This window comes from Phycodurus eques, chromosome 5 (genome assembly GCF_024500275.1).
Source record: "Phycodurus eques isolate BA_2022a chromosome 5, UOR_Pequ_1.1, whole genome shotgun sequence".
Classification (NCBI taxonomy): domain Eukaryota; kingdom Metazoa; phylum Chordata; class Actinopteri; order Syngnathiformes; family Syngnathidae; genus Phycodurus; species Phycodurus eques.
In genome coordinates, this window is record NC_084529.1 from 7,502,983 (window position 1) to 7,527,558 (window position 24,576).

General features: G+C 41.4%; 1 protein-coding gene across 3 annotated transcripts in view; it reads left to right on the forward strand.

Moving 5' to 3' along the window:
• The window catches only part of smpd3 (sphingomyelin phosphodiesterase 3), an 80,479-nt gene that overhangs the window by 22,922 nt on the left and 32,981 nt on the right, over positions 1–24,576 (forward strand). For all 3 annotated transcript variants that reach the window (XM_061677323.1, XM_061677325.1, XM_061677324.1), the window contains exon 2: positions 13,019–13,665. In XM_061677323.1, the coding sequence (XP_061533307.1) occupies positions 13,364–13,665 (302 nt within the window). In that variant the 5' untranslated portion in view covers positions 13,019–13,363. The remainder of the gene's footprint in view (positions 1–13,018; positions 13,666–24,576) is intronic.

The window sequence follows — 24,576 nt, forward strand, 5'->3', positions numbered from 1 at the left end:
ACATTTTTTTTGTATTTACATTTCACCATGTTTTGTTATCAGATTATTATTTCTCTAAAAGTAATCAAAATGTCATCAAATGTAATTACTTATATTCCTTTGAGAAAGTAATTGAAATAGTTACACTACAATTACATTTTCAATAGGTTAACTTGTACTTGTAACAACTGCATTTCCAAAGTAATCTTCCTAACACTCCTAATGTGTGACACATTTAATTCCCTTTGTAACATGGAAAGAGCAATTATGTTGACCAAAGCAGTCTCCAGGGAGGCCACGCTTGAAGGAATGTAAATACTGTAAAGGTCTCCTCTCAAATAGACTTATACATTAAATGATGAGTAAATACATACAGTAAATACCCATAGCCATTATTTGATTGTAATATGGTATAATAATACAATATACATAGCATACAAATATACTATTTCTTGGACACAGTCTTTATATACAAAAGATTAAAAGAAGGTTGATGAAAATAGAAGGCAGGTGGAGAAGATGCATCTTCTGATGGACCCCTGGTAAAAAGATGGCCAAGAAAGTTGCTGCATTTAACAAATCCATTTATCTAGAGTCATATCTAGAGCTAAACCAGAATCATCATAGCTGCGAGCAAATGAATGGGCAAAAAAAGTGGGTTATTTGGAGAACGAGTGGCGTTTCTGCACCAACACATCCTGGACAAACAGGCCAGCTTCAGTAACTCTTTATAGAACACGTGCTGTAATCATAGCAGGGGATCTTAGAAGCCTTCTTCGCTCAGGCAAGTCTCAAGGGCATTGCTGCAGAAGATCTTATTTTACTATACAAGGCCAAATGGTTGCCACAGGATGAGTAACAAGAAATGTAATAGGAAATCTGACTGAGGTGACAGGAAAAAGTATGAAAATCAAAAACAAAAGTTAGATCTGCGAATAACTTTTTAAAAAACGTCCACTATCTAATGTGCACCCTGTATTTCTCCCATGGCAGACACCTTGTCCTACTTTTAAACCAGGTTTGTACTGTATTTGTTTCATCAATCAGTCAATCCCCATATATTAGCTTTGGATCTCTTTGGATCTTATGATAGACGTTTTGTCACTATAAAACGTATAAAACGTTGATCAAAGAATTGGCAGCCTGTTAAAACAGCTCTGCTAATTTTTTCATTAATTTGTACTTTTCCACCCTTTTTTATCACTTAATGTTCTCTGTGTGCCGTGTAAACCTTTTATGGACTGTTTTCTGCTGTGATCGCGGGTTTAGAATTTTCGTGTCCTGGTCATCGACATCTATGATCTGGGTGCCCTCATAATGGTCGGATATTTAAATTTTGCTCCTCTCTCTCATCTACTAACAGCTTTGCACAATATGTGCAAGAGGGTTTACAACTCTGCACCTCAAATATGCTGAATGCCAATGTAAAGGGAGGTCTTGTATATTTAATTTGGAAAACAATTTATTGTTTAGTTATTTGTGATTGTATTATTATATTAAATATTGTCTTTTATGTTTTATGCACAGCACTTTTTTACAGCTGAGATTTTCGTTAGAGTTACTGTATATAAAGAGCTGAGTTGAGTTGTAGCAGTTTAAGTATTAAAACACTTTTTTTTTCAGTGAAAGAAGCAATGTTAACTAGTCTTGATTGAACTGCCACAATGAGTCCATTGTGTGTTATAGTGATGGCATTATAGGTGTTCACAAACAATGTTATATAACTGCAACTACAACTCTTATATACCAAGAAATGATGAAGCAGATACAAGATTTAAAGTGTCATGGGAGGATTTGTTGTGGTGTGGTGGAAGCAAAAAGGTAGAAGGACCCAAGTGCACGGTAGTAGGCAAGTCAAGGCAGGAGAGCAGGGGAATCTTAAAAATCACATTTAGTGGAATAAGGCAAACTGTAATCAAGAATTTAAAAAAATTATGAACAAGTTCAAATATGAGAAACTCAGAAAACGAAGAACACTGAGGACAGGCTCACCACCAGAGAAGACAGGCCATGCGACATTCAACAATGATCAGAGACAGTTCTTCTTCGTTGTGATTTACCGGTCGTTGCCAACTGTATTACTGGATTTCCGCCAACCATGGCTCTGGAATAATGACTGCTATGGCGTACGGACTAAGCAGTTAATTTCCATTAAAAAGTACAAATTGCATAAAATAAGTAAAATAGCTTTCAATGTCTTTTGTTCTTTTTCTTTTATTAATGTTGAATGATTTTATATTCATATTTTATGTTTTGCTTGTTTTCTCACGATTCTTCTATTGATGTCTCTCCTGCATTCTCTTTAACTTGCTCCTCCCTCATATTTTTACATTTCATACATACTGTATATATTGAATCAATTTCATTCTTGTTACATCATTCCTATTTTGATATTTTCCCATGGTAAAAAGGGTTTTATTGAATCCATTATGTTCTTCTTCTTGTCCTGTTTCTCCCACTAAAGGGTTAAGTGCAAATCTCTCCTTGTACTAAGTCAGGGTTGTCAAACTCATTTTTATTGCGGGCCACAGTGTCATTCCGGTTTCTATCAGAAGGCCATTTAATCCATATAAATGTTTCATCGCCTCCTCATATTATTACATAAACACAACAAATTGATGGATAACTGGTTTTGAAATCAGAATTCAAGGATAATAGTTTGTTCAGCTGTTGTTGTAGTTACTGTAAAAAGGGGTTTGGTATGCAAAAATTGCTTGTTTACGGGGCGTCAGAGTTCAGAGTTCAGGTGGGCAAAGGACAGAAGAGGTAGAGGGGGCAGAGCGGGCAGAGAATCCAGATTCCTGACAGCCTGATGAATAAAACTGCATTTGAGTCGGCTAGTCCTGGCCCGCAGACTCCGTCGTCTCCTGCCTGATGGCAGCAGACTGAAGAGGCTGTGTGATGGAGGGGTGGCATCCCCCGCTATGCTAGGTGATGCGGGTGCTATAAATGTCCTGCAGGGAGGGAAGAGAGGTTCCAATGATCTTCTCAGCTGCCCTCACTATGCGATGGAGAGTCTTGCGGCAGGATGCGGTGCAGGCTCAATACCACACAGTGATGCAGTTGTTCAAGATGTTGGTCCCTCTGTAGAACGAGCACATGATGGGGTTTGGGGGCTCTGGCTCTTCTCAACTTGCGCAGGAAGTCGAAACGCTGGTGAGCTTTCTTGGCCAGTCTTGAGGTGTTGCTGGTCCAGGAGAGGTCCTCGGTGATGTGCACTCCCAGGAACTTGGTGCAGCGCACCCTCTCCACCGCGGCACCGTTGATGCTCAGTGGAGCATGCTGGGAGGGCACTCTCCTGAAGTCCACAACAATCTCCTTGTTTTTGTCCATGTTCAGGGAGAGATTGTTGTCCATGCACCAGCCGGCCAGGTGGTTCACCTCACTCCCTTAGTCTGTCTCATCCTCGTTGCTGATGGGACCCACCACAGTTGTGTCGTCCGCAAACTTGATGAAGAGGTTGGAGCTGTATGTCAGTGTGTAGTCATAGGTCAGCAGGGTGAAGAGGAGGGAGCTCAACACACAACCTTGAGGGGGCCCCGTGTTCACAGTCATGGTGCTGGATGTGTTGCTGCCGACCCGTACTGCCTGCGGTCTCCCTGTCGGAAAGTCCATCAGCCAGTTGGACATCGAAGTGTTGAGCCCCAGCCGGTCCAGTTTGTAGATCGGTTGTTGAGGGATGATTGTATTGAATGCTGAGCTGACATCTATGAACAGCATTCTGACAATGAGTCCTTAGAGTCCAGGTGTGTGAGGGCAGAGTGGAGGGCGGTGGAGACAGCGTCATCGGTTGACCGGTTGGACCAATATACAAACTGGAAGGGGTCCATGTGGGGGTGGAGGGAGGACTTGACGTGGAGCATTACTGACCGCTCCAAGAACTTCATCAGGATGGGAGTGCGCCCTACCGGACAGTAGTCATTGCGGCAGGAGGGAGACGACTTCTTCGGGACCGGGATGATGGTGGTGGCTTTGAAGCACGTGGGGGACAACACCCTGACTCAAGGAGGTGTTGAATATGTCCGTGAAGACATCTGAGTTCAGCTGCACAGTCCATTAGAACACGACCAGGTATGTTGTCTGGGGCGTTGCGTGTGTTGATCCTATCGAGAGATCTTTTCACGCTGTCCCGGGTCAGTGTCAGCACTTGGTCACCAGGAGGGGATGGAGTCTTGTGTGCAGGGTTGCTGTTGTGTGCCTCAAACCGAGCAAAGAAGTCATTCAGCTCATTTAGCAAGGAGGTGGACCTGTCGCAGTTCTGTGGTGTGTCTGTCGCAGTTCGAATTTGGCCTTGGGCCTTGAGTTTGACATGTGTTGTACTTCCTTTGTTCAATTGTTTTTGCCAGAATGTGGTTTAGTTTTTAATTATTGCTTTGGCTTCTGCTTTTCCTGAACAAGTCTTCACTGATATGGTTTCTGATCTGCTTTGCAAAATTATTTGCTTATTAATTTCCTAGGATTCCTACATGTGCAGGCATCCAGACAAATCTGATGTGTCTAAATATCTCAGTGCGGCTTTTGATTCGGTAGATCATAATATATTGCTGAACAGGTTGAAAATGTGGGTAGGACTGAATGGAATTGCCCTTAAATTAAAGGAGTTTTTTCGTAACCTTTGCAGTGTTCAATCTCATCAAATGGCAATGACCTATGGAGTCCCTCAAGGGTCAGTTCTTGGACCCTCCTGTTGAACCTGTGTATGCTACCCGTGGGTCACATTCTTCATAACCTTAATGTTGACTATCATATCTATGCAGATGACACACAGTTATATCTAACAGTGTCTCCAAATGACTACAGTTCAATTGAGATGTTGTGTCACTGTCTAAAACGTTCTTCAATTAAACCGCAACAAAACTGAAATAATTGTTTTTGTCAGTAAAGAGGATTGCTGTTAGTAAATACCATGAGTCACTCTCTTTAAAAACCAAACTCCATGTCCGAAACCTTGGTGCACTGATAAATTCCGACCTGACTTTGAAGAGTCATCTCAAATCAATCATTAAAACAGCCTTCTACCAGCTGAAGAACATATCCAGAGTGAAGTCTTGCATGTGCCAAGCAGACCAGGAGAACCTCGTCCATGCTTTTAGACTTGACGACTTTTAGACTAGTCTTCTGGACTCCCCCAAAAGAGCATGAAACAGCTGCAGCTCATTCAGAATACTGCAGCTCGGTGTAGCATATATTAGTCAAATAATTTTTTTAATTAATTTCGGAGAAAAGAATAGGCCGGAAGTGACACTTGCGTTACTTCCGGTATACCGTAATTTTTAATTTAATTCTTAAAATCGAGGTGGCACGGTGGGCGACTGGTTAGAGCCTCAGCCTCACAGTTCTGAGGAGCGTGGTTCAATCCCCGGCCCTGCCTGTGTGGAGTTTGCATGTTCTCCCCGTGCCTGTGTGGGTTTTCTCCGGGCACTCCGGTTTCCTCCCACATCCCAAAAACATGCATGGCAGATTAATTGCCCGTAGGTGTGAATGTGAGTGCGAATGGTTGTTTGTTTGTATGTGCCCTGCGATTGGCTGGCAACCAGTTCAGGGTGTACCCCACCTCCTGCCCGATGATACCTGGGATAGGCTCCAGCATGCCCGCGACTCTAGTGAGGAGAATGCGGCTCAGAAAAGGGATGGATGGATGTTAAAATCAAACTAATATGTCTTGTAAAGGGGACCCACGTCACTTTTTATGTGGATAAAATTTAGGGAAAGTGACAAGAAACCTTTTTATCAGTCTCGTAATCTGAAGGTTGCTACACTTTATGAAATTTTGTGTTCTAGATGACAGAGGCTAATTTAAACTCAGAACACACACAAAATACAACCGGGTGGAATTTCTGTGTTTATTTAATGACATCTACAAGGGATCTAGAGAGAAACACACAGAGGGTCTACCTAAAGAAAGAAAATAACACTAATAATGGTAAAAAGAAGGAAAATAGGCGTACGAAAAGGGAAATAGACCATTGTGTCTTGGATTAAAGTTGGAAACGTGAGCGTTTACTGGGTCCAGTGCGGACGGGAGAGAGAGAGAGGTTGAGGTTTTGTCTGAAGCTAGTAATTTCCCCGAAATTATTAGGCACTAATGTTGTGGTCTGGCAAATGTTTTGCCGCATCTACTCACGACCATAGGCTCAATCTGGTGGGTGGTAGTCTCTCGCTCTGGAAGTGAGGCGAGATTTGGTTGCAGAAGAAAAATCTAACAAAAAGGAAAGAGGTGGAAGAAGAAAAAATTCAAGAAACATCATCCATCCATCCATTTTCAACACCGCTTATCCTGTTTAGGGTCGCGGGGCGCTGGAGCCTATCCCAGCTGACTTCGGGCGAAAGGCGGACGACACCCTGAACTGGTCTTCAGTCAGTCGCAGGGCACATATAGGCACGGACAACCATTCGCACCCACATTCACACCGTCACTGAGTGGGAACTGAACCCACGCTGCCTGCACCAAAGTCAGGCGAGTGTACCACTACACCATCAGTGACTCAAGAAACATCAGAATAATTAAAATATTTTCGTCACTCTTCCTGCCTTTTTTTTTTGTGTGGCTCGCTGGCAATTTCACAGCGATCCCGCTTGGCTGGAAGCGTACTTGGTAACTTCGTAGTAGCTGCTCTGATCGCCTAGTGGTAGGCTGGGAAGCCAAGTCTGTTCTATCCCGGCTTTCGCGGTTACCGAGCCGTGTGCCCGAATAAAGAGAGGGCAAAAGGGGGAGGGGTGGCCCACGGCCAGCCCGGCTGGCGAGCTGCCAGCAAGACAAGAGGAGGAAAAAAAACGAGAGAAACACACGAGCGCCAGGGGGCGTGTCGAAGAGGGACGGAGAAGACCACACCCATCAGGTTGAATCTTGTCTACAAATTTGATAAAATGGGTTTAGAATTTGTTAAAATGGGTTTAAAATCATATATTAATGTAAAATAACCTCAACTTGGTACTCTCTTTACTCACAAGTCAAGCCCCTGGCATGTTTATACTTTAGTTTTGGCAAATCAACTGCTTATGATTCAAATCACATTTCATGCTACTGGGAGTCAAATCAAGACAAACAATTATCAAAATCTCACAGCTGCGTTTGTAAAGTTGACATAATGACACAGACATCAAGGCATCCATCCATCCATTTTCCGAACCGCTTCTCCTCACTAGGGTCGCGGGCGTGCTGGAGCCTATCTCAGCTATCATCGGGCAGGAGGCGGTGTACACCCTGAACTGGTTCCCAGCCAATCGCAGACATCAAGGCATACATTTGGAATAATTCTGCAGTGTTCGTAAATTATCAAAACAGACAATTTTCCTTGGTTAAACATCAAATGAGAGTCCGTGCGGTCGACTTTGCATGTTCCTCTCGACGCCTGAGGGTGGCGCCTTGCGCACACGCTTGGATATTAACCAAATAGTTTGTTGCTGTATTTGCATCCCATCGTCGATCAGTCCCTTTTGGCCTGTTGTGAGTTCAAACGCAGAAAGGACTCTTTGATGACTGTAAACCAAGATTTCAAGGGGACCTTCAAATTACTTTAGAGTCCAAAGCATCTTGTTGTGGGAGTCTCACAGGAGGGCGGCTTCAAAGGCTGCAGTTTATCAAACCGTGGGGACCCACTGTGGCATCTCCATTTGCGGGGAGCATGTCCGCTACATCGGGCTGTGACCAGAACAAAGAGGTTAGAACATAGTACTTAATTCTAAAGTCTCTACACTGGCTCCAGGGTAGCTTTAGAATAGCTTTTAAAGTTGTGCTGCTGGTCTAATGGTATAGAAACCCAGTAGGGCTCTGAGATCGACAGACTCAGGTCAAATACTGGAGCGCAGAGTCCAAAGCAAACATGGTGAAGCAGCATTTAGCTGCTATGCTGCACACAAACAGAAGTGACGTCAGCTCCAAGTGTGAATGTTTTTAAGTCTCTTATTTTTTCCTCATGCTTTTTAGATCATGAGAAAAGAGATCTTACTTGCACTGTACTTTGTTTTAATTTTATTTTTATTTATAAAAGTGAAGGCCACATGCCCCCAGTTCCGCTGCTTCTGCGTGGGAAAGCTAATTAATTGCTGAAGACCAAAGTTATTGAGACAAGATGAGAACTCGCTGGAAATTGTGTTACCATAAATAAATAAATAAATATTAAAATCGCCAAACAGTATGTTGGGAAAAAGTGAAGACAGATGGGACATATAGGCAGCAAAGTCAGATAAAAAAAATATTTGTTTTGTGTTCAGGTGGCCGGCAAATAACAACAATGATGGTGGAAATGGGTCCGTTGATTGTATATAGTACCTGTTGATTTAAACATGGGGACAACAGGCGTGGAGAGCAGCGAAACCTTTCACTTTTTATAATAGATCATCGTGACCAGAGGCTCGAGGTTTCCAAACATAAACAAACCCTGGCTGAGTTCATTTGGCGATTGCCACATTTCTGTTATGCAGAAAAAGTCCAGCTTATGGTCAAGGAGGAGATCCTCGATGATATATCCCTTGGTTGTGAGTGACCAGATGTTGACCACCCTTGCACTCTGGTAGTCCACATGCTTGTAAAAAATACAAAAATCTCAGAGACAAAACCGAAGAGGAGTGAAGACTGATGTCTTCCACAAGGCTGCTCGGATCAATTCCTTAAAATCAAGTGTGATCGTGCTACAAAAGTTTAAAACAAGTTTAAAACCTTAAAACGAACTAAAAGAAAACTTAAAAGAAGACGGTGGGCAGCAGCGTGTCCAGCAGAGCGTGGGCAGAAGAGCCGAGCAGCATTCATTCAACCGGACGTGACGACGTTTTGTACTCCATCACTCTTTAATATAAGGTTAAGTCGAACCAAGCACCTAAAAATGTTATTACATTGTTTTGTTTTAACTCACTTCCATATACTGGAGTTTAAACTTAAATTCTTCAGGTATTTTCTTTTGCGTTGTTGTTCTCCTTTCGCCCGGAGTCAGCTGGGATAGGCTCAGGCTCCCCATGACCCTGAACAGAATAATTAATGTGGAAACTGGATGAAAGTCACTGATAGTGTAGTGGTATATGTGCGTCTGACATGCGTGCATGCTTCTTGGGTTCAGGTTCCATTCAGTGATGGTGTAAGTGTGAGTGTGAATGGTTGTCTGTCTCTATATGTACCATGTGAATGACTGGCCTACCAATCCAAACCAAGTCTGACCAAATCCTAGATAACCCCATCACAACGATTGAAGAAATAATCAGTTCCCATGTCAAAGCAAAAACACAGCTGATGACATTAAAGCAAAGGGGTGTCTTTTTATTTTTAACCCTATGGGCCTTATTTACTAGGTCAGGTTTGGTTTATTTTTACATTTAAATTAATTGTAAAGCTTTTTGTGTTGCACATTTTTTGTATGAAAAGTGCTTAAAAATAAGGTTTGATTGAATGCTGGAGACTGCTTATTAATATACATTATACAGTCTTTGGGGAGATTATCTAGCAACTTGAGTAGAACAGGAGCTGTTTTTATCATCCTGATATGTACACAGCACAGTTTACTTTGCTGTTAATGTGACTACTGATTGAACCAAATGGATAAATTCCCAAGAAAGTCCAAGAAGAGGAAAAACCTGCAGCTTTTCACTGTGAAGTATCACTATTGTATCTGCACTCACATACTTTTGTGTTTGCTCATCATATAGCAGCAAACATTACAATTTGTGACAGCCAACCCAAACCCGTGTTCCATCAGCACAGTCACATTAGTACTGTACAGTTACCAAAGACTGGTGACTGGGTTACCATAACAACAGCCTGTTGAGAGCTGCATGACGTCAGCGTGTGTGTGTGTGTGTGTGTGTGTGTGTGTGTGTGCGTCTGTGTGTGTGTGTGTGTGTGTGTGTGTTGTAGTACCTGTTGATGTGGTGTTGTCGAGGAAGGCAAAAACAAATCCTCAACAGCATACTCAGGAACATTTGAATGCCAACATGGTTCAGCAAAGTGCCTTTTGCCTTCTATGATGTTATGCTCAAATTAAAGTTAATATTATTCAGTACTTCAATTAAATTATATGCTCATCATTATAATGGTTTTCAACTAACTACTTATCTGATTTCCACACAAAAAAGGTGCCATTAAAAGTACTAGTTCCCGAATGCTAATCCACCATTTCATTAATATCAACTATCGCTGTGGAATTTGTAATCCAAAAGACTGATATTGCAGCCTTCTACAAGAGATGCAGGCTGAAGCAAGGGAAACAGACCCCATAATCTAAAGAAAAAGATCCAAAGCCATAAGCAGGGGAGCTATAAGGGAAGAAAAAGTAATGATGATTCTCAGGGCCAAAGACTGGCAGGAACTCTAGAAAATGGTATGTTTGATTTACGGCATTGACATGGAGGACCTCAAATGAGAATTATTTTCACAAAACCCCAAATCCCTCATGGCACCTGTGGGCACAAGACAAGGGGTTTTCCCCTTGAGACATGCAATGTCTTCTAAGCTGCTGTGTTTTTTCCCCAAAAAAATCTTTATATAATGTATACTGTTGCAAACAGCAAATGTACCTTCAAACAGTTCAAATTATCCATCCATCCATCCATTCATTTTCTACCGCTTATCCGGGTCGGGTGGCGGAGGCAGTAGCTTTAGGGACGCTAAATTCAGTTCAAAGTAAGCATGAAAAAAAAGTATTTACCTGACAATCCATTAATCCATTCTTTTTCTGGTGACATTTAAACCACTGGTTCATAGAAGGTGGGACACATTAATATTAACTAAAACAACATTTATTCTGTGGAATGGTTCGAGCACATAGCCTAAATAGCCCCTTCTTGGCCTTTTGAGATCCCCAAAGCCCCACCCCTTGTTTACTGTTTAACAGAAGGCGGTTCATGACTCCCCAAGAATCTAGCATATATTGTTTACAGTATATACATTTTATTTAAAAAAAAAAACCTTACTAGTGAATGATCATCGGACTCATTAAATCTCTGATTCCTTCTCAGATTTAATGAACGTGTAATATATGTCTGCCATTGTACTTGTCCTGCCCATGAACTCTGCTTCTTGTGTTGATAACCTCTGACTTCTCTCTGACTCCAACTCAGGCCTGGCGCAGCTACAATATGTGTGTTGTTTTGTTTTGATTAAATCTTATGTTTAAGGGAACCACCGCCAGTAGATACATTTGGCACAACTTGTCTTCCGAAATGGGAGCCACAACTACATTGTTTGGCTCATCTGAATGGTACCTCTAATTACCAGCTCCTCAGGTTAGAACAGCACAGCAAACGATTTGTCTGTGGTATACAAGCCACAGAGATGCATGCCTGTTATGTCTAAGAACATCAAGTCAGTGTCACTCCCTTGGCAAGATCCAGCGTGACTTCTGACTGAAAAGCAAAGCGAAGCAAATTTATTTAAATAGCGCATTCCACACACAAGGTAACTCAACGTGGTTTACATGATTGAAAGTATTTTAAAACAAGCAAAAAACAGCTTATAAACATTTAAAACAAAGCGGAAAATAAAAACAATTAAAACAGCGTACAGTGCAAGAAAGTTTATTTAAAAGTGGAAATACTTTAAAAAGCATGAGTAAACCTGGACTTAAAAACATGCACACTTGGGGCTGACGTCACTTCTGTTGGCAACTTATTTCATTAGTGTGTAGCATAACAGCTAAATGTTACTTGTTTTAGACTCTGTGGTGCCCTATTTTACCTGAGTCTGTCGATCCCAGAGCCCTACTGGGTTTATATTCTATTAGCATTTTTTTCATGTACTCAGGACCTAAACCATTTAGCTATTTATAGACCAGTAGCAGATGTTTTAAAATCTATTCTAAAGCTGACTGGGAGTCAGTTTAGAGACTTTAGAATTGAAGTAATGACCTCTTTCTTCTGGTCAGAACCCGAGATGCAGCATTCTGAATGAGCTGCAGCTGTTTCATGCTCTTTTGGGGGAGTCCAGTCAGAAGACCGTTACAGTAGTCAAGTCTACTTGAGATAAAAGCATGGATGAGCTTCTCCAGGTCTGCTTGACACATGCAAGCCTTCACTCTGGATATGTTCTTCAACTGATAGAAGGCTGTTTTAGGAATTGATTCAATATGACTGTTGAAAGTCAGGTCGGAAACTATCAGTACACCAAGTTTTCGGACTTGTCTTTGGTTTTTAAAGTGACTCAAGGTATTTATTAACAGTAATCCTCTTTTCTTTACTGCCAAAAACAATTAACTCAGTTTTACTGTGGTTTAATTGAAGAAAGTTTTGGCTCATCCAGTTATTTGATCTGACACAATGCCTCAATTTAACTGTAGTCATCTGAAGATATTGCTCGATATAACTGTGTCATCTGCATAGATATGATAGTCAACATTAAGGTTCTGAAGAATTTGGCCCAAGGGCAGCATATACAGGCTGAACAGGAGGGATCCCATAGGTTACAAAATAACTCCTTCCCTCCAGGTAGGACCTGAACCATTGACGGACTGTTCGATTTAGTCCAACGCACGTTTCCAACCTGTTCAGCAGTATATTATGATCTACTGTATCAATCGTATCACCATATGAGATCCAACAAGACCAGACCTGATACCTTTCCTGAGTTAGTATTCAACCATATATCATTTAGCACATTGATAAGAGACATAAAAGTGGAAATTATACTTTTGTGCAGCTTTTGAAGAAGAATTAACTCAGCATGTGGTGCAAGTTTTTGTTTTGGTCACTCTTGGAAAAGAGGCTTTACATCTCAATGAGTTCTTCGACATGGTTAAATAAAGGATATTGATATTGATTTTACCTTGCACTTTCATTTAATTAATCAAGTATAATATTAGAACACTGCAATTACATTTTCTGTTTCAATAATTCAAGTTAATAACCTACATACATACATACGCATATACATGTACATACATACATACATACAGTACGTACATACAAAACTCTGAATGTTCTGAGCTCCTGTTACTAGATGAAAAAACACAGCTTAAAACAACCACAAGCATTTATTTTCAATTATAAAGCAGTCATTGATTCATTCTGCCTTTTTATTCCCCCCCTCTCTTTCTTTCTCTCTCCCGTCAAATTGTAGGTCCTGAGAAAATGGTGATGTCAAATGGCTTCTTCCTGAGGTCACTGGAGTCCTTGCAAGAATAGCTCCATCTTCAAGGAAAATAATCCTATCATGGCCACCCCCTATTTCCAGGAGAGACTGACTAACCTCTTTCGTGGATGGTGTAAATGCTGAACGAAAAGACTACCTATTAACATAAAAATCCAAATCATGTACTTTAGCTTTTACCAAATTGGAGGGTCTTGTTTTAATTTCTGTTGTATACTTTCTGTTGTAAAGAATTATTTTTTTCGTCTGTGTGAGTGTGGACAGTGTGTGAGGTGAGAAGAAAGTGGCAGAAAGTTGTAACAACAAGAGAGAGAGATGGTGCTCCACATCACCCCTTACTCCAGTTCCTGTCTTCACTTCCTGGATGGCTTGTCATGGAGCCTGGTGTTCCCATGTTACTGGCTCCTGGATCAGCTCCTGGCCTCCTGCCTGGCCACTTCGCTCGAGAAGCGCCAGCGGTCTCAGGATCCGTGCTCTCTCCTCACTTTGTGTGTCCTGATAATGGTGCCTGTTTACTTGCTCCTCCTCCTCGCCTCTCTGCCTTTTGCCTTACTGGGCTTCGTCATCTGGGCTCCTCTGCAGGCCATCCGTCAACCCTACCTGTACACCTACCACAGGTTAGTTGACTCTCAACTCGTTTTAGTTAATGGATGCAAAACTGTGCACATTTTGGGGGGTTTTTGTACCTCTGTCACACATTTCTCCCTTTCAATTTTGCTCTCCATTTTTTTGGAACATTTTTCTATGCTACGACATACAGTACATTAAAGGTAGAGAAAAAAAAAACTTACACATATGTTAAAGGTGTCTGTATGTCCTGACAGTAGAATATTAAAATTATCTTTTGAAAAATTCTAAACCGATGTGCAGATAATCATGTGGTTGAGTTCAACATATAAACCTTTACATATATAGAAATACACTGACACATGTAAATACAAGCATTGCATTAAACACAAATATAAGCATACACCCTAACATTATACTTATAAATCACTATACCCTCATACTCACACGTACACATATATATATATACGTACATATTAAGGATGTCACAATAGTCACAATATTGTGATATCATGAAATTAAAAGTTCGTCAATATCCTCATGGTCTTGTCTCGGTATAAACTAATGAGCTGTTGGGCTTAAGATTTAGTTTTTGAGAGTTTTTGCTATGCTGCTTAACCAGGCTGCTGGAGTGCTTCACTTCCGAATTTGAGTGTAAACGCACCTGATTGGAAGCGCAACCGATGTGACCATGTGGGTACTAGGGTTGGGAAACTCTGGCACGAGGCCGATTGGATACATACTGTATCGAGACACACGTTAAGATTCGCTTAAAAAAGAAAACGATATCTTTAAGGGCAGAACAATGATACGGTTCAGTATGGGAGCGATACAATTATTTGATACGCTTCGATTTGGGGCGGCACTGGTTAGAGTGTCTGCCTCACAGTTCTGAGGTCCGGGGTTCAATCCCCGGCCCCGCCTGTGTGGAGTTTGCATGTTCTCCCCGTGCCTGCGTGGGTTTTCTCCGGGCACTCCAGTTTCGTCCCACATCCCAAAAACATGCATGGTAGATTAATTGACAACTCTAAATTGCCCGTAGGTGTGAATGTGAGTGTGAATGGTTGTTTGTTTGTATGTGCCCTGTGATTGGCTGGCAACCAGTTCAGGCTGTACCCCGCCTCCTGCCCGATTATAGCTGGGATAGGTTCCAGCACGCCCGCGACCCGAGTGAGGAGAAGCGGCTCAGAAAATGGATGGACACTACAAAGGCAAGATATTTAATGTTCAAACTGATAAACTTTGTTTTTAGCAAATAATCATTAACTTGGAATTTTATGGCTACAACACATTCCAAAAAAGCTGGGACAGGGTCATGTTTACCACTGTGTTGCATCACCTTTTCTTTTAACAACATTCTGATTATTTGCTAAAACAATGAAATTGATCAGTTTGAACATTAAATATATTGTCTTTGTTGTGCATTCGATTAAATATAGGTTGAACATGTTTTGCAAATCATTGTATTCTGTTTTTATTTGTTTAACACAACGTCCCGACTTCATTGGAATTTGGGTTGTACATAACGTGACGTTGCATTCAATGTTTACAACTGCCTGGGGAAATGTAGCGTCTGTGAACCCTATTTTGGTATCGCTGTGACCACTAAAGTAGTTTAACTACTGAAAAATTATTTTATGTTGAAATAGTGACGCAACAGACAATTGCAGTTAAATTAGTATTGTCAGTAGTGCCCACCACTGCTGTTTTTGGTTGTAAGCATATTGTTACGTCCATGGTGCACAGCGAGAGAGCTCTCATGCTTGTTTTAAGAGATGAAAACTGTAAAGCCTCAGGCAACCGATTCCTAGCCTCGGGATATCCGGTCCACAGCCCTACATCTGATGTATCTAAGGATTCCTGGCGGATTTTATATCGATAATCTACAACCCCAATCCCAATTCCAATGACGTTGGGACATTGTGTTAAACATAAATAAAAACAGAATACAATGATTTGCAAATCATTTTCGACCTATATTTAATTGAATGCACTACAAAGACAAGATATTTAATGTTCAAACTGATAAACATTATTATTTTTGCAAATAATCATTCATCATTTATAGGCTGCAACATGTTCCAAAAAAGATGGGACAGGGTCATGTTTACCACTGTGTTAGATCACCTTTTCTTTTAACAATATTCAATAAACGTTTGGGAACTGAGGACACTAATTGTTGAAGCTTTGTAGGTGGAATTATTTCCCATTCTTGCTTGATGTACAGCTTCAGCTGTTCAACGGTCCGTGGTCTCCGTTTTCGTATTTTACGCTTCATAATGTCCCACACATTTTCAACACAATGTCCCAACTTCATTGGAGTTAGGGTTGTAGTCTGCTACCGATAAAGTCGTATCGCTCGCATTTACGAACAGATATCCAGTCGCATCGGTTTATCATTCCTAACACTAGTGGGTACATCACAAGAAACACACTTACTGGCAAACTGGCCCGCTTGACCGAAAGGCTGCGTTGGAAGGGATGTGCAAACATTGCAAGTTCCTAGAGCGGACTATGCCTGTCAGAGCATCACTTTGCAATCAATTGGCTGAGAGGCGCCTCTTTGTTCACACGGGCCTCTGTTCCAGCAAACGGCCTATGTCCGAGCAAACATAGACGCGCGGGCCCAGATTGGCAGCTAGTGGACCTCTGCTTCGTGAAGACAGTATCCGGGCTCGCAGCAGCCATCACCAGGAAGCCCCGTGAGTCGGCACTCGCGTGCCGCCGCCTCCGCCGCCATCCTCTCCACAAAGAGAGGTTCCTCCAAATTATTTAAGCAAATTGCAACAGTATCACTCTTTAGTGGTGTTCTCGTGGGTGTTTACCTCAAACCGAAAGTGGTGTGTGAAAGAACATCACATAGAGACGGAATAACGATTCCGACTCCCGTTACAACATATCCCTCCACCATTCCATTCGTCCCAAAAATAATAAAATTACACTCCATACAACTACAGACATCCATCCATCCAGCCATCCATTTTCTGTCACTCTTATCCTCACTAGGCTTACGGGTGTGCTGGAGCCTATCCCAGCTATCTTCGGGCGAGAGGCGGGGTACACCCTGAACTGGTTGCCAGTCAATCGCAGAGCAGATAAAACAAACAACCATTCACACTCACATTCACACCTGCGGGCAATTTAGAGTTGTCGATTAACCTACCATGCATGTTTTTGGGATGTGGGAGGAAACCAGAGTGCCCGGAGAAAACCCACGCAGGCACGGGGAGAACATGCAAACTCCACACAGGCAGGGCCGGGATTTGAACTCCGGTCCTCAGAACTGTGAGGCAGATGTGCTAACCAGTCGTCCACCGTGGCGCCACAAATACAGACATCAATGCAAAAATAAATCATCTTATGTTCTTCAAATATCCACGGCTGCTCAGAAAAACAAATCATTTTACAGTATCACTAAGGTGAGGAAATTAAACTCAGTAGGAGTCCCATGATTATTTCATTTATTGGTACTTGGCTGTTTCTAAACCTGCATAGCCTTAAGAGTGTTTCTGCATTTGACTTGACTCTAATTTTTGGACTCAACCAAATAAATCATTGTTCGTAGGCAGTATACAATTTCTGATGTTATAAATTAAATAAATATGACAATAAATACTGTTAAATTAGTGAACAGACTGGTGGAACGGTGGAAAACTAGTTAGCACCTCTGCACCTCTACCCCGCCTCTCGCCCGAAGATAGCTGGAATTGGCTCCAGCCCATCCGTGACCCTTGTAAGGATAAGCGGTACAGAAAATGGCCAGATGGATGGATAGTGAACAGACAATTTCTCAATGGACAGTTTTGTTCGCACTTCTAAATTAGCACTTCTAAAAGAGACATACAGACCATGCTTTATAATTGTTCTTGTCTTGGCTTTTCATGTACCCCTCAAGTTACAACAACTCTCTCTGATTTCAAGCAGTTTCTGAGCACGGTGGCAAAGTAGGTTATTGTGTACTTTGTACCATATTTGTGCTGTTTTGAGAGTATTTAATTTGATGAATAGTGGCTGTGTTGGTTCTATATAATTTGATCAATTAATAATTATTATAGCTCTTTTTTGTAGTTAGAAAACAGGGTGAGTATTTATTTTTTAGGGGTTACCCCACATCTCCACACCAGGTCAGGTATGGCCGTAACTATGAACAATATAATGTGTATAATGATTTACTTTTTAGGGCATCCTTGGTTTTGTAGATTATACCTATGGTTTTTGACATTTTTCTTTTTACATTGTTTATGTGAGACTTCCAATATAGTTTTGCATCAATTACTACTACAAAAAAAATATTTTCATACCCTCTTTCTATTGTTTGATTTGTCTAGTGCCAAACACTATAAACTCAGTTAAAAAAAAGAGGGATCATTTGTTGTCAAAACAGTTTTGTGTGTATTTACTTATTTTTTCACCATTGTCAGAAGCTGTTTCAGATTTTCTACAGCACAGTAGACAATTGTCATCAGCAAATAGAACACTTTAAAAGTTTGAATCGTTTGATTCCCAATCAAACCAATCGAAGATCACTCAAGGGATTCTCCGAGGGTCTGTGCTTGGCCCTAAACTAGTCATTCCTCTCTGGGAACATGTTATACCTCTAATTTAATTTTAATTATTATTTTAAAACTTGGCGGCACGGTGAATGACTGGTTAGCACATCTGCCTCACAGTTCTGAGGACCAGGGTTCAAATCCATGCCCCACCTGTGTGGAGTTTGCATGTTCTCCCCGTGTCTGTGTGGGTTTTCTCCGGGAAATCTGGTTCCTCCCACATCCCTAAAACATGCACGTTATGTTGATTGTAGACTCTAAATTGCCTGTAGGTGTGAATGTGTGCGCGAATGGTTGTTTGTTTACATGTGCCCACAGATAGCTGGAATAGGCTCCAGCATGCCCCCGACCCTTGTGAGGATAAAGCGGTACAGCAAATGGATTGATGGATGGATGGATTTTAAAACTTGTCAGGAACGGCCTATCAGAGACTATAGAGACAGAAGGCAAGACCGACTAGTGTGTCAATCCTTTGTCATGCACAAACACGCACATGCCGAAGGCTCATGGTCGGTACACCCACCAGCCTCAGGCAGTTTTTTATTTGGCTAGATTATTTACCTTTAAGTTAAAAAGAAGGAATTGGACAACTCTTGAGACGAAACAAGGGAAAACATGTTCAATGCATGTCTTGTGCAAGTACATGTTAGTGAGGGGTGTGGCTTTGGTCAGAGATGTGAGTGGGGGAGGAGTAAAGTGAGGCTAAATTCAAATCTTGCTAGCAGTTTGAAATCTGCAAACGCTACCTTTAATATTAATGTGTGTCAAAAATCATTTTGTGTAACTGCTGAGAGACAAGCATCCACAACACGTATACATTACAGATTCAACGTCATGCCATTTGTCAAGTCCCCTGTTTGTGTTCCTCTCAGCTTTTATTGTTTGGTAGCAAGTTAAAAAGATGTTCCAACAAAGTTCATATTATCATTAAACCTACAATTAAAAGTTCCAATGTAACTGGCTAATTTTCTCACCAGGTTTTAAACTCCATGTATCAGCGATATTAAACTTTTGTCAATCTTTCTAAAACATTAAAGTCATTATCCAAGATTCTTGGCACTTGGTTTATTAAAGCAAAGTAACACCCATGGGCTCTTGTTTTCACTGTTTTGCGACTTTGTTCTCCTGCAATCAAGGTAAAGGGGCCCATTGTGCTTTGTGGTGGAGATAAGCATCCGTCCATCCATCCATTTTCCATACCGCTTATCTCACTAGGGTCGCGAGTGTGCTGCAGCCTATCTTAGCTGATTCTGGGCGAGAGGCCGGATATACCCTGAACTGGTCCCCAGCCAATCGCAGGGCACATATAAACAAACAACCATTCACATTCACATTTGCACCTACGAGTCTTTAATTAACCTACCGTGCATGTTTTTAGGATGTGGGAGGAAACCGGATTACCCGGAGAAAACCCACGTAGGCACAAGGAGAACATGCAAACTCCACACAGGCGAAGCCGGATTTGAACCCAGGTCCTCAGAACCGTGAGGCAGATGTGCTAACCAGTTTTCCACCGTGCCGCCTGGACATAAGCAATTGATGCAAAATTTTGGGCAATAAAGGAGGTATATATAAAAAAAATTCTCCTGTTCGTCTGTTCTGTCAATCAGAATGGAAGATCTGTATCCCTTTTATGCCGGAACAGTTTTACTGTGTCACAGTGGAGTATTTAAGCTTCTGCTGTGATTTCTTAGTATTATAATTTAAGTTTATTGAGAATCAGAGTCAATCAGTCAAACAGAACAAAGTTTCTAGAGGGGAGAGCGAAACAAAGACAAAAGACAACGCACTAATTGTAAACAGGATGAGAGAAGACACGTTATCACAGACACATTATCTATAGCAATGAAACAAATATGAGTGTTGCATGGGGCTGTAGTGCTACACCCTGTGAGGGGAGGACAGGACAAGCTAGAACAGGACAAGGACAGGACAAGAAGCATGCAGGACAAGGGTTGTGAACCCGGCTGTACAACTGAAGTGTGTGGTGGGAATAACTATGTAAATTATAAAAGTCTACAGGACGAGAGTATGAGTGAGGGGATACACAAGCAATTTGCATATTCATGAGTTATTTGTCGCATTAAGTGAGTGGCTCCACACCCAGTGAAAGAGTCCCAGGGGTGTGTGCCTACGGAGACATGCAAGTGAATTGACACTGTTTTACATGCACAAGGACTGACGAAGTGTCCTGTAATTGCTGTGCTCGCACCGCGGCGGCCCAGGACCTCATCCAATCAATCAAGGGGCGGGATCGATCCCAGGGGTCCATCCGAGAGCAACCCGTGGTCCATCCTCAACCCCTCACCCCAAACCTGGCAGCGACAAAAACCCCACAGCAGGCCCCACAGCCCACAGGGGACCGTCCGGCTCCCCCACGGGAAGAGGAAGAGGCGACCGCAGCAGGACACAAGGAACGGAGCGAAGAGGAGGAAGCATGTCCGAGGAGCGACAGGGGGGTCCCACTGCCCCCACCAGCAGCCAGAGCGGGGGACCCAGGCAGGCGCCAGCTGGCACCGCTCCAGCATCCACGGAACATGGGCGAGTCACCATCACGCCACCATTACTCCCCATGAGGTCACCCCAGTGGTTCACCCCCCTCCTCCGAGATCAGAAAGGAGTGAAAATAGTGCCGCCTCCACAGACGCCGGCACAGCAAACACAGGGACAAGAGCAGAAGATCCCGACTCCATGCATGTGTCCTCTCACCATGCAAACCGATCTAAAATGTGTGGGAAAAGAAAAATAAATAAATATAATAATAATAAAACAACAACAACCTCGACAACAAAGAATACAAAATTCCATTGTTTACTTTCACATTGATGAAAACAGTCTTGTTATTGTCAAATGGCACCCAGGCAAAGGAATCAAGAGTCTAGATTTAGCATGCTGAGGAAAGGTGACCAGCTATCTACGTATAAATGTATTGATTTTTTTCGTTCTGCTGATATTTTTTCAAATGCAATATATTCTATGATGAGATTTGGCCACTGATTGATGTTAACAGCTTGTTTGTTTTTCCAGTTTAATAGAATTGTTTTCTTAGCGGTACCTAATGCAACAAGTAATGATTGTGAATATTTATGAGGGAGGTCAATTATGCTTAAGTCGCCAAGTATGCACAATCTTGGGGAAAGTGGAATCCATCCATTTTCTGAGCCGCTTCTCAGCAATCAGGTCGCGGGCGTGCTGGAGCCTATCCCAGCTATCATCGGACAGGAGGCGGGGTAAGCCCCAGCCAATCACAGGGCACATACAATAAAACAACCAGTCGCACTCACATTCACACCTCCGGGCAATTTAGAGTTGTCAATTAACCTACCATGGGACAGCTCTGTGAGTTTTGACGAAATATTAATACCTAAATACTTAATGTTTCCTATAGGAATAGGGTAATCTGGGATTTTATCTGCAGGGGTCCATGAGTTTGCTGTTATTGGGAGTATTGTTGATTTTGTCCAGTTGATAGAGTAGTCTGATATTTGTGAAAAGGTATTAATTAGATTGAAGACTGCCTGAAGAGAATACTTGGGTTCCTGTAAGTAAAGAAGAATATCATCATCATATAGATTTATTTTTTGTTCTTTCACTAGTGAGCAGATACCTTTAATATTAGCATTCCGGCATAGAGCGGCAGCAAGAGGTTCGATGAATATTGCAAATAGCATTGGTGAGAGTGGACATCTTTGTCTGGTTCCTCTTTGAAATGTGGAACTTTGTGAAGTAATCCTATTTGTGGTGACTGTCGCTTTGGGCGAATTGTATAATGTTGCTATCCAATGTATAAATTAATCTCCAAAGCCAAATTTGCAAGGTACTGCAAACAGGAAAGCGCAGTTAACTTTATCGAAAGCTTTCTCTGCGTCAAGTGACATGATGATTGTGTTTATTTTTTTACGCCGTGACATGCTTATTAAATTTAACAGACGTCTGACATTATTTGTGGAACTACTAGCCTGTCTGGTCATAGTGGATTATCGACAGGAGTACCTTTTCAAGTCTCGCTACGAGGGCTTTCAAGATAATCTTGATAACCACAGTAATCAGTGCTAAGGGACGATAATTAACCGGGAGAGTGGGGTCTTTACCTGACTTTAGTAATAACTTAATTGAATCGGTGTTCATATGGCTACTAATTGGACCTTTATCATTTATCTCCTTGACTGTTCTGAGAAATAGACGCGCTAGTATTGGCCAGAAATGTTTAATGAATTCAACGGGGATTCCATCCAGGCCAGGCGCTCTTCCCGATTGCATATTTTTTAATGTGTTATGTAATTTTGTGATGGTTAAAGGAACATCAAGGTCAACGTCTTTAATTTGTGTAATTAATTGAGGAATGTTTAGGTCCTTAATAAAAGTTTCATTTTATTTTTGGTCTGGGTTGTTCATATCTTTGAACAACAACTGCAACAATAATTGTAAACAATTTCATTTATTTCTCGCGGTGAATGTGTACAGTTGCCGTTGTAATCTTGAATGGCTATAATTAATGACTTTTCTTTTTGCGTTGAAGTTGGTTCGCAAGGAATTTTCCTGATTTAATATTGTACTAAAAGTTAGTGTATCTTAACTGTTGTAGAAAATCTGTTCTTTTTATAAGATAACATCTAATTGATGTTTTGCGTTTTGAAGTTGGTTTCTAACCATATCCGTCGGATTAGTTGCATATTCTTCTGTGAGGCGTTTAATATTTTCCTCAATTCCATCTTCCAATTTTTGTTCTTGTTTTTTTTTTGTACGAAGACTATGATATGATTCGACCTCTCAATACAGCTTTCCCGGTTTCCCACAACAGAGATGGAGATATGGATGGGGAGTCATTGAATTTCAAAAACTCATCCCATTCCTTCCTCACAAAAGAATCAAAATCCGGGTCCTTCAATAGGGACGTGTTGAAGCGCCATGTTGGTGGGGGTCCCAAACTTGATTCAACTTTTAGATTGAGAGAAATTGGTGCATGGTCGCTGATGATGATTGGATGTATTTTTGGGGTAATTCTTTAAGCTGCCGAATTGTTTGAAAGAAAAAAATCTATTGAGAAAGAGCGGTGAACTGACGAGAAAAATGTGTATTTTCATTGTACGGTTTTTCAGTCTCCATATGCCAACAAGACCAAAGTCGTCCATATACTGCTCTCGTATATTGGGGCATTGTGGCTGATTGCTATTTTTGAGATTTGAGCCATCTATTAAGGGCATTTTGCGTGAGGTTAAAATCACCTCCCATGATAATGTGAATAGAGCATGTGAAAAAAGGCTGGATCGTCTTTATTTGGAGCATATACATTGACGATTGTGTAAAGCTTGTTAAATATTTTAGCCTGTATAATTATATATCGGTCTTCTGGGTCTGCTACTGTACAATTTATTGTAAAAAGTAATCTTTTATGGACGATTATTGAGACTCCTCTTTGTCTACAGTTGTAAAAGGTCGAGAGAATCTGAGTGAAATTAGAGTCGATGAGGCATTTTTCTTCTGACTCAGTAAGGTGTGTGTTTCTTGTAATAGGAGGAGGTCTGTTTTAAGTTTAGTGGTATAATTCATAATCTTAATTCTCTTTGCCTGCGATCGAATGCCATTGACATTCCATGACACAAAGGTTAAGCATGACATATAATGGGTGCGTGTATCATAATTTTAAATAGATTTGGTAGTATGCATTCTTTGTTGTTGGTTTTTTTGACAGTTTACAGGAGATTTTTTTGTTATTGTGTTGACAAACGTTATTTAGAGAGGGTGATAGAGATGCCATATTTAAGTACTGCAAAGCCAGGGTACAGAGAAGGGTTACGAACAAACACTGAACACCGAAAACAAACAGTGACCAGGGGATAATATGGTGTGTGGTGGTTGTTTGTGCGCAAGAAGAGTTTTGAGTGACTTGTGTGTTTAGTGTGTGTGAAAACAAGCACAGCTGAAAAGCAGAGAAATAGGAGTGAGGATTCATGCTGGTGGCATGCGTGATTCAGTTTTTTTGTTTGTCTAAGCAAAAGTGGATAGAATTAAACAAAATACAATACACTTTTGACAATTCATAACAACAACAGATCAAAAGAAATACTTATCTAGAAGAGCCAGGGCGTGATGGTGGCATCACAAAACAGTTGTCGACAACTAGCCACGTTCGTTTGTGTTTCTCACGGTGAGTCTTCATCAAGGGCTACAAGATTTTACGCCTCTCATTGATTTCCTTGGGTAACTGGTCATTGATTCCAAACAAAGTCCCTTTTAGCTCCCGACCTTTTAATTTTACAAACACGTTTTGGTGAAAATGTTCAAACTTTGCAATGATGGGATGTGGTCGGAGATATCGTTTAAAAACAGTGCTAAGAATATTATTTATTGTTTACCTATAGCGTTGGTATAGAATAGGGGACAATACAGACAATTACATTATAATTATAT